Below are 10730 nucleotides of genomic sequence, written 5' to 3' on the forward strand. Positions count from 1 at the left end.
AATGTGCAGACAAGCCACAGAGCGCTATCATTTCCACTGGAGGGTTGTACATCCTTTATGTTTAATGGGGGATACTAAGCCTCCTGAATTCAGAGAAATGTTGGGAGTTGTATCCACCATAAATATATTTTTGAATGAATTTCTAGACCATTGCTAGGTAATTGAAATCATTTTTTTGCTGTCCATCTTTGCTCATGAAACTGAAAAGATGACCTCTTTGGAGTCTTGTTTCATTTGCCAAAAACATTTTAATATGCCATTTCCCTTTATTCATTTGGTCAGTAAATTTACATATCCAAATCTAGCCACAATGAAAAATAAACTTTCAAACAGAATAATCATAAACCAACAGCTATGAACTTTCCAATTAAAAATAGGGGTTACTAGAATTTTTCTTTGGTTTTGTTTTCATGATAGTGAGGCAGATATTGAAACATCCACATGTTTAAAAGTTGGAAGGCTCCAATTGAACCGCAACAGTGTTAAGTCCAAAAAGATGTTAGCATTGTACTACTAAGCAGTGTCACTGTCATGTAGTTCACAGGAAACTCACTAAATGAGGGCCCCTTGCTTTTGGGCTTGTGTGACCCAGAGAGGTTGTGCATGACTCCTGGGCTACCCAGAGAGATTCCCCTTTGGATATGGCCATGTAAGGCTCATTTTGACCTTACATAGCTAACTAAACCTGTCACTGGAAGGAGTCTGGCTCATGAGAATGAATGTAGAGGATATACTGAGCGGGCTCAGTGTGTCCGCCAATATCCAAACCACGTTAGATTCTTCACTGGCCTATTGATCAGTCAGCTAGCACAGACATCAACATGGGCTGAGAACCCAGAGCAAAGTCCCTTGACTGTGTTTACAGAATAGCAGGTATAAGCTAAAGGGAAGGAGCCCATGGAGATGAAGAATTCTTTCTTCCTGTTGGGGAAGGGGAGGCGTTAGGATGAAGAAAGTACTAGAGTAGATACAGAGGGAGACCCACACATGTTCCCATCTCTAGATGATACGTGAGCAGCCCCAAACTCATCTCTGTACAAGAGAATGTGGAAGAGGCCTCCCCGCTCAACAGGTGAAGACTTTGCCGGCCTGTGGGTTTTGTTTGTTTGTTTTTGTTTCATAATAAAGGCACTGAGGTCTTGGATTCCTCCCACACACAACTCATTGGAATCCTAGAGAAGGGATTAATTAACTCCTAGATCTATAGTAACACCTGTTGTTCATGCAACCCTAGCAAGTGGAAAAGTTGAAACTGATAATAGGTGCTTGGATGGAGTGGTAGGAGGAATTAATTTACAGGTGCTTTCAGCTTCATTATTGTTGGGAAAAACCCCGGAACAATTTATTTTGTGGTTACAATCACTGTATGATTACTATATTAAACATTTGTTTTCTCCAGATGTATAGCATCTCTCACGATCAGGTTGATAATAATGAGAATTATGATTTATCTGAAAAGAGGCTGAAGCCAGTATTACACTAAAATGCTGAATCCATTATTCTGCAGATATTTAGCTCGAATAATAACATTATTAACATAATCATTGTTCGAATTGCAATTGTCCATTCCATCATAGACCTGGATGTTCCTAACCTTGTCATGATAGGCACAAATCCCACCTGCAACGAGACACAAAGTAGTCAATACAGAATTAAAAACAAATAAATCTCAGCCAGAAGCTGTGGCTTCAGCAAAAATCCATCTAATTGAACCTAGCAAGTCTTTTGGAAAATGATGCATTGTGCTGTTGTGTAGCTGCATTTACAGAGTACTTGATTCTTAACAGGGAGTTTGCAAACAACTTATTATTTGTTTATTTATTATTTATATTGCAATAGCATCCAAAATGTGCTAGATGCTCTCTGAATGCAGATGGGAACATGGTCTTTGCCTTAAAAATGTATAATCTAAAAAGGCAAGGACAGCTGAAGAATGAAATAAAAAGATGCAACATACACCCGGAGTAACCAGAGTGATGACATACTTGTTCATTACAAGCTCCCCCACTACCAGTCTTGTGTTCACAATTTAACTACATCTCCTACCTCCCTACCACCTTTCCTTTTTATTGACATTTAAATATCACAAGAACATTTCTTTTCATATTTAATCATGTAAAACCCTTGCCTTAAAAATATGATTTATTATTTGTATTACACTCCCTCCTGAAACAACAAGGAGTCTGGTGGCACCTTAAAGACTAACAGATTTATTTGGGCATAAGCTTTCATGGGTAAAAACCTGATACTTGACTCCCTCCTGGAGGCCTCAATCAAGAAAGGGACCCCACTGTGCCAGGCACAGCACAAAAACAGCCCCAACAAGTCTACAATCTAAAAAGACAAGCCAGAAAAAGGATCTGAGCCCCTGTTTCAGTTCCAGGGCCCTTACTCCCCAACATATGACCCCTCCGAACCACTTAACAACCAGTTCACTTCCAAGACAGACAGATGAGGAGAGACTTAAATCCTGATTCAGCTCCTCTGAACTCAATTGAGAGGTTTTTCCGCTGCCTTGTATCAGATCCAGTGGGTATGTCTACTCAGCAAAAAAAAAAAACCCCGCAGCAGCAAGCCTCAGAGCCTGGGTCAACTGACTGGGGCTCCTAGGGCTTGCGCTACAGAGCAAAAAATAGCAGTGTAGATCCGCTGGCTCAGGCTGGAGCCTGGTCTCTGAAACCCGGTGAGGTGGGGAGGGTCTCGGAGGCTGGGCTACACCTGAGTGGGAACATCTGCTGGTTTTAGACCTGGGCTCTGAGACAATTGACCTGGGCTCTGAGACTCAGTGATGCGACTTTTTCTTTGAAGTGCAGCCATACCCTAGTCAGCTAAGGCCTGATCCTTCATCCACAGAAGTCAGTGGATTATTGTCATTGAGTCCAATGAAAGCTAGATCAAACCCCTAGCTGGTACTCTTCATCCAACCCTGAAATGGGTTAGTCATGCATAACTTTCTCTGTCCTCCTCCCCAAGCCAACGTGCCATGACACGGCAGACTGCCAGAATCCCAGAATCAGCTATTCAGCCCCCAAAGTGTTCTAGTTTCCCACTCAGCTGTGCTACAGGAAAGCTGTCAAGTATTTTAGGATCCAAATTTAGGTTATGGATTTTAGTGGAGGCTCTGTGCTCCACTGGCGAGGGCACTGCACTGAGAGTCAAGTTCTATTGCTGGCTTTGTCACTGGCCTGCTCTGAGACACTGGGCAAGTTACTTCACTGCACTGTGCCTCTCTTTTCCCTCCTTCCCGTCTTCTGGCTTGTCTTTTTAGATTGTAAGCTCGTTGGGGCTGTTTTTGTGCTGTGCCTGGCACAGTGGGGCCCCTTTCTTGACTGAGGCCTTCATGCGGGACTGTAATACAAATAATAAATCATATTTTTAAGGAAAGGGTGTTATGATTAAATATGAATAGAAATGTTCTTGAGATTTAAATGGCAATAAAAAGGAAATGTTTGTTTCCATGTAAACAGTCTACTACAGTCTTAATCTCAGCTATTAAAATCTTAATAATGTAGTGAAAGCGACTTTTTAATATATAATGTTTTATCTTGATAGTGTCCCTTTAACTTTACAGCACATACTGTACCTCTGAGATATTGTTGCCATGACCAGGTAGGGTACTTTGTCTGTAATGCCTTAATTCCAGTAACTAGAATAGTTGCACCTTGAGTTATATGTTCTTCACTATCCCAGGCTCCAGGAATCGAATTGTAGTGTGTATGAACCTAGAAGATTCAGACAAAAAATTCAGTCTCCTTAGAAACAAAAACACCACTTTTGTTTTCTGTTCTTTATATTTTTAGCCCCCAATTCAAGGACGTATCCTTATTCAGGACGACATTCAAGCACATGCGCTGGTGTTTTCCTGAACAGGAATAGACTTAAGTATATACATAAGTTCTGTCCCGAATGTATAAAGTAATTTGCTAAATAAAGTAACGTATAAAGTAATTTGCTAAAGTAAAGCCTTAGTGCATAATATTTCTATTTCAGTACTTGGGATTTTTATTTTTCCTGGTCTTCCTTCTGTACCTGCATCAAGCCATATTGGTTTCTTTCACGGTTCCAGCCATCAACTAGAGTAGCTCCAGCACGACTCTCCACAGATATGATTGCAGCAATGAGTGCTGGATCTATGCACAGATTTCTGGCAACTCTCATAATAGGGACTTTGTATCTCTTTAGACGTACTACGTCTATTTCAGCAATCTTTTCTGCAGCCTGAACCCCTGTAGCAAATGCAAAGGTGAATGTGGTTTCTGCATGTAATTTAAAAAAAAACACTTTACAGATAAATTGGCATTTATAAAAAGCCATCATTTGCTGATTAGAAAGATGCAGCCATTTAATGTGGATCAACATAGTTGAAAAGCCAGTGTAATCCTATTGGTTGATAGTTTTTGAAATCCAGAAAGCAATAACTATATATCTTTATATCTCTCTGAATCAGTAACAAAAGGGTTGGGGGCAGCCCCTGTAATTCCTAGGAAGCCTTTGATATCTCTTTCCTCCTTAACATTTTCCTGATCCAGTCTTTTTTCAGACTTTCCTTTCAATAAAAATTTGACAACCCTGATTTTCAGAGATGCTAAGCACTACGGGTCACCGGTACTAGAGTACTTTTGAAAAACTATCCATAAATTTATAAGAAAGAGAAACACCATGAAGATAAATATGTTAAATGATTTGTATTTTAAAAAAGCAACACAGCAATCTACATTAACACTTAAATCCCCCAGCAAGCAAACTTTAAAACAGTTGATAACATATGTATTTAACATAACTTACACTATGTAGTAGTTTTCAGCCCCAAAAGTTTTATGAATTTACACTACATATAGGAATCACACATCAGTAAAATACAGCCACCTCTACTCAGAAGTGAAGCAATTGTTTAAGAGCATAAGGCAACAACACAGGACAGAAAGTGGAGAATACTGTATCCAATCAAAAAGGCAAAGGGGAACTTAGGTATACAAAATGGATTTATCCAATTTGGAGTTTGATCAAGACAATGGGTTTAGCAGCCCTGGATCACTCTGGATCACTGGATCATTACTGACTCTGAGGGAAGAGTGCTATCTACTGAATCATTTTCCTGCCATGATGTTCCTTGTAGGCCTCCTTTCCAAGTACCTACCCAGCCTGATGGTAGTATAGTTAGATCATGAATGGGAAATGGAATGAAAGCAAAGAGTGGGAACCTCCCCCTTGAAACCTGACTGGCTTTAAACAGGGCCCACCACCCAATGCACTTCAGTCTTAGTTGTCCAAGTTTATCTTCAAATCTTTAAGATATTACAAAAGGAGAAATACTGGCTCCATTGAAGTCAATGGGACTTTTGCCATTGACGCTCAGTGGGGCTAGGATTTCATCCATAGCAAAATATTGGATGTTTTCTACATGTTGCAATAAAATGCTGGTATTTCCTTTTCCTTCTCTAACACATCTTCTTTTCCAAACAGGAGTGCAAGTGAAAAGATTTCTTACCCACAAAATTTAATCTCCTCAAAAAATGTAAAGGAAATTGGGCGAGAATTCCCAAAATGGGGCACTCAAAGGAGGAGTAGGATCACCACAGCTCCAGGGTCATCCTCCTTTGATTTGGGCCTATAAAATATGTATTTGGCATGTCACAACTGGCCAGTTTGTTCAGCATGTCAAGACTCAAGTTTGATTCCAGGTGTCTTGTTTCCCAGTCTAGGAGGGGTCTGGGAGTGCTGAGGAAAGTGTGTGCTCAGCACCTGTATGGAGATAATGCCACTAAAAGCCTAGCTGATTAAGGAGCAGTGTTGACTGGAAAGGGAATATGTCTGCTTTTCTTTGTTCAGAGGCTGATTGCTATAAATGTGGGACCTTAAAGGGGGGTTCCTCAGAGACAGAGACAGAAGACATAGCTAAAAAAGGCTGCCATTTGAAAACAGTAGGCCTTAACACTTGGCACTTCCCCTCACCTTGTTTTGTAGACTCAATATCACTGTCTACTCTCCAATTAGCCCTGTATTTCTGAGCACAAACAGAAGTGTGTGCACTGAAGTACAGCCAATCAAGCAGTGAATGATACCTACCACAAGTTGGGGTTTGTACAGCTCTGCAGGAAATCACAGGGGTTTCCATAGTACGTAAATCACCATAACATCCATAACTTACAGAAGGAGCTAAAAAGTTAAAGGGAGATATTAAAAATAAGATCTTAAGACTGTATTGCTGAGACTGTTGCAAGCATGAATTAAACTTGTGCAGAAAGAACACCTCCACACTGACATTTCTGTTGTATTTTAGTAATTTATATTAATAGCACTATTAGCAGCAGCAGCAGCATCAATGGCACCTTCTACAAAATCTAATATTCATTAATTGCCTTTTTCTAATATTACATATTGAAGTCAGTAGAGCCAAGACAATTTTTATCAGCTGAGGATCATAGAATCATAGGACTGGAAGGGACCTCGAGAGGTCATCTAGTCCAGTCCCCTCAACTCCTAGCAAGACTAAGTATTATCTAGACTATCCCTGACAGGTGTTTGTCTAACCTGCTGTTAAAAATCTCCAATGATGGAGATTCCACAACGTCCCTAGGCAATTTATTCCAGTGCTTAACCACCCTGACAGTTAGGAAGTTTTTCCTAATGTCCAACCTAAACCTCCCTTGCTGCAATTTAAGCCCATTGCTTCTTGTCCTATCCTCAGAGGTTAAGAAAAAACATTTTTCTTCTCCTTCCTCCTTGTAACAACCTTTTACGTACTTGAAAATTGTTATCATGTCCCCTCTCAGGCTTGGTCTACACTAAACCCCCAAATCGAACTAAGGTACGCAACTTCAGCTACGTGAATAACGTAGCTGAAGTCGACATACCTTAGTTCGAACTTACCCCCGTCCAGACCCGGCAGGCAGGCTCCCCCGTCGACTCCGCGTACTCCTCGCGGCGAGCAGGATTACCGGAGTCGACGGGGAGCACTTCTGAGTTCGATTTATCGCGTCCAGACTAGACGCGATAAATCGAACCCAGAAGTTCGATTGCCTGCCGCCGAACCAGCGCGGTAAGTATAGACAAGCCCTCAGTCTTCTCTTTTCCAGACTAAACAAACCCAATTTTTTCAATCTTCCCTCATAGGTCATGTTATCTAGACCTTTAATCATTTTTGTTGCTCTTCTCTGGACTTTCTCCAATTTGTTCACATCTTTCCTGAAATGTGGCACCCAGAACTGGACACAATACTCCAGTTGAGGCCTAATCAGCGCGGAGTAGAGCGGAAGAATTACTTCTCATGTCTTGCTTACAACACTCCTGCTAATACGTCCCAGAATGATGTTTGCTTTTTTTGCAACAGTGTTACACTGTTGACTCATATTTAGCTTGTAGTCAATTATGACCCGCAGATTCCTTTCCGCAGTACTCCTTCCTAGGCAGTCATTTCCCATTTTGTACGTGTGCAACTGATTGTTCCTGTCTAAGTAGAGTACTTTGCATTTGTCCTTATTGAATTTCATCCTACTTACGTCAGACCATTTCTCCAGTTTGTCCAGATCATTTTGAATTTTAATCCTATCCTCCAAAGCACTTGCAACCCAGCTTGGTGTCATCCGCAAACTTTATAAGTGTACTCTCTATGCCAATATCTAAATCATTGATTAAGATATTGAACAGAACTGGACCCAGAACTGATCCGTGAGGGACTCCAATCATTATGCCCTTCTAGCATGACTGTGAACCACTGACAACTATTCTCTGGGAACAGTTTTCTACCCAGTTTTGCACCCATCTTATAGTAGCTCCATCTAGGTTGCATTTCCCTAGTTTGTTTATGAGAAGGTCATGCGAGACAGTATTAAAAGCTTTACTAAAGTCAAGGTATACCACATCTACCACTTCCCCCCCCACCCCATCCACAAGGCTTATTACCCTGTCAAAGAAAGCTCTCAGGTTGGTTTGAGATGATTTGTTCTTGACAAATCCATGCTTACTGATACTTATATATCCCTTCATATCTCTATACCTGAGCAAATGTCTCAACGCATGAACTTATTTCAGTGAACTTCTTCTATCAAACTCCTACAAGCATACCATACATCCTCTGAGAATTTATCTCCAGTGAGGATGGAAGACTACCCATCTCCTATTGGCAATGGATCCTGTGTCCATCTGTAACATAGTGAAGTTTTGAAGGAAAAACAATGAATCGCTGGCCTGGGCCTTGCCAAACTGTTCTACTTTCTAGAAAGTGGGGAATTAACTGAACCCATCAGCCAACCAAGGGCATTTATGACCTTAGCTAAGAATTAACATAAGTTGTTTTTGTGATCCTATTCTGTTGTCTAACCTATACTTTAGCATTTATAGTTTAATAGGCTTACGTGGAAGGCAAGAAACCTCACACCCAAAAGAAGAGTTACCCATATGGTAGATTTTACAGCTCTATATAATAGGAGAACTCAGATCTGATTGCATTCCCCCTGCCCTACAATAATCTCTTGCCAGTGTTGCTTTTGACTAGTGAAATAGAAATAACCCCCAAACTCACCAACAAGGGCAGCAAGGCCCAGAAACATCAGTGTTAGTAGCATGGGGATGGTTCTTCTCAGGCACCCAAGACAGTCTGAAAATGAATCAAACTCTGCAAACATGAAGAATTCAAGAAAGTTTCCAATGTTACTAAGAAAAAGTTCACCCACACAAATGGCAAATTTTACTCAAACCACATCTAAAGACAGGCTCATTGACTTTTTACCCAGTCTAGCACACACTTACTACTTAGTTGGGACTTACTGTCATATGGACTTCAGCATAATACACCCTGTACTTGATAGTATTTGAAGGATCAGACCATTATAGTCTGTCCCTGTACCCATTAAATCAGTAGCAAACATTTTCATAGATCAGACCAATAGTGAGCAGACTTTTTGGTACATATCATTGTTTTTTCCATGAACAGGAACTGGCCATATAGTCACATTTTAACATATCTTATTTTTTCCCTCAAAGATTCCTTTTATATAAATCATTTTAAAAGTCCATCAATTGCTTCATTATCCTTAAACAGACACACAATGACAGTCACTAGATTACTACAAATAGAATGTCACTATGAATAAAATTGAGGATTCCTCCCGCTCCAAGGGAGTACAATATGAATGAGTTCAGACTCACCTGTCTTCAGTCTGCCTTGTCCTGCAAGACCGATCAATTAAAGAGCTTTATATATACTAAGGTGCCCCACCCTCTGGCTTTGGGAATGTTGAGTTATACCTAGTGTGATGACATTTCCTGTAAAGTTTAAAAACAATAATAATAGTAATGCTTTGAACTCATATAATACCTTTCATCCAAGGCTCTCAAAGCACTGCCCTTCATTATTTTATTAAGCCTCAGAATAAGCCAATGAAGTAAATAAATATTATATCCTTTTTACACAGCTGATGTACAATAAATGTCTTGCACAAAGTATAGCAGTGAGTCAGTAGGAGAGGCCACAATTGAATCAGAATGCTATTATTTTCTTGCTGTACATCCCTAGACCACACAGCTAAGAAGGTCTCCGGCCCACTGATGTTACTTTTCAATAAATCTTGGAACACTGGGGAAATTCCAGAAGACTGGAAGAGTGCAAATGTTGTATTAAAATTCAAAAAGGGCAAGTGGGATGACCCGGCTAACTACATATCAGTTAGCCTGACATCAATTCCAGGAAAAAATAATGGAAAAGCTGATACGGGATCCAATTAACATGAAATTAAACAATAGAAATATAATACCAATAAACATGGTTTTATGGAAAATAGCTCTTGTCAAACAAACTTGATTTCATTCTGCAAGGAAATTACAAGTTTGGTTGATAAAGGTAACTGCGTAGGTGTAATAAACTTAGACTTTTGAAAGACATTTGACTTAGTGCTGCATGATATTGTGATTAAAAAGCTAGCACTATTCAATATCAATAAAGTATACGTTACATTGATTAAAAACTGGCTCACTAATAGGTCTAAAAAAGTAGTTGTCAATGGGAAATCATCACCAAATAGAGGTGTGTCTATGGGGTTCCACAGAGATCATTTCTGGGCCCAGTACTATTCGATATCTCTACCAGTGATCTGGAGGAAAATATAGAATCACTGCTAATAACATTTTCAAATCTAATATTTATTACTGTATGTCAAGTCCCAGACTAAAGGAAGGCACAGCCCAGTGATAGCAACAAAGGAAGCAGGAGTTTTTCTTGCAGTGTTGCTGCTGCTTGTGACCCTGCCTTCCCTTGGAATAGGTGTGGGGAGAGCAGTCTGGCCTCTGGAGATGGGGACAGCCTCAAAAACAATGGGGGGTGGGGTTGCAAGCAACTAGGCCTCTGTAAAGAGAGCACAATGTAAGGGGAGCCCCCGGGCGTAATCTTCCTTTCAAGGAACTGCCATTTGTGGCTCTTTTAAGCCTGGGAGCATCTAATTTTGGTAAACAGTCTAGTGAGAGTAGACCAGGTGAACATAAACATTTCATCAGCTCATGTGACAGAAAGAATATTTACAGGTTTCAGAGTAGCAGCTGTGTTAGTCTGTATCCGCAAAAAGAACAGGAGTACTTGTGGCACTTTAGAGACTAACGAATTTATTTGAGCATAAGCTTTCGTGGGCTACAGCCCACTTCATCAGATGCAAGAATGGAACACACAGAAAGAAGATATTTATACATACAGAGAACAAGAAAAGTTGGGAGTAGCCATACCAACTGTAAGAGGCCAATCA

At 40.3% G+C, this 10730-nt stretch overlaps 1 protein-coding gene across 1 annotated transcript; it reads right to left on the reverse strand.

Annotated features, from left to right (window-relative positions):
• Positions 1–240: 240 nt before the first annotated feature.
• LOC128830664 (lysozyme g-like) lies at positions 241–8611 on the reverse strand. Its single transcript, XM_054016533.1, has 5 exons — positions 8522–8611; positions 6067–6156; positions 4030–4226; positions 3584–3722; positions 241–1620 (listed from the first exon to the last, which is right to left on the reverse strand). The coding sequence occupies exons 1-5, from the start codon at positions 8562–8564 to the stop codon at positions 1475–1477; spliced, it is 615 nt and encodes a 204-aa protein (XP_053872508.1). The 5' UTR covers positions 8565–8611; the 3' UTR covers positions 241–1474.
• Positions 8612–10730: the final 2119 nt, after the last annotated feature.

Source organism: Malaclemys terrapin, chromosome 1 (genome assembly GCF_027887155.1).
Source record: "Malaclemys terrapin pileata isolate rMalTer1 chromosome 1, rMalTer1.hap1, whole genome shotgun sequence".
Lineage (NCBI taxonomy): Eukaryota > Metazoa > Chordata > Testudines > Emydidae > Malaclemys > Malaclemys terrapin.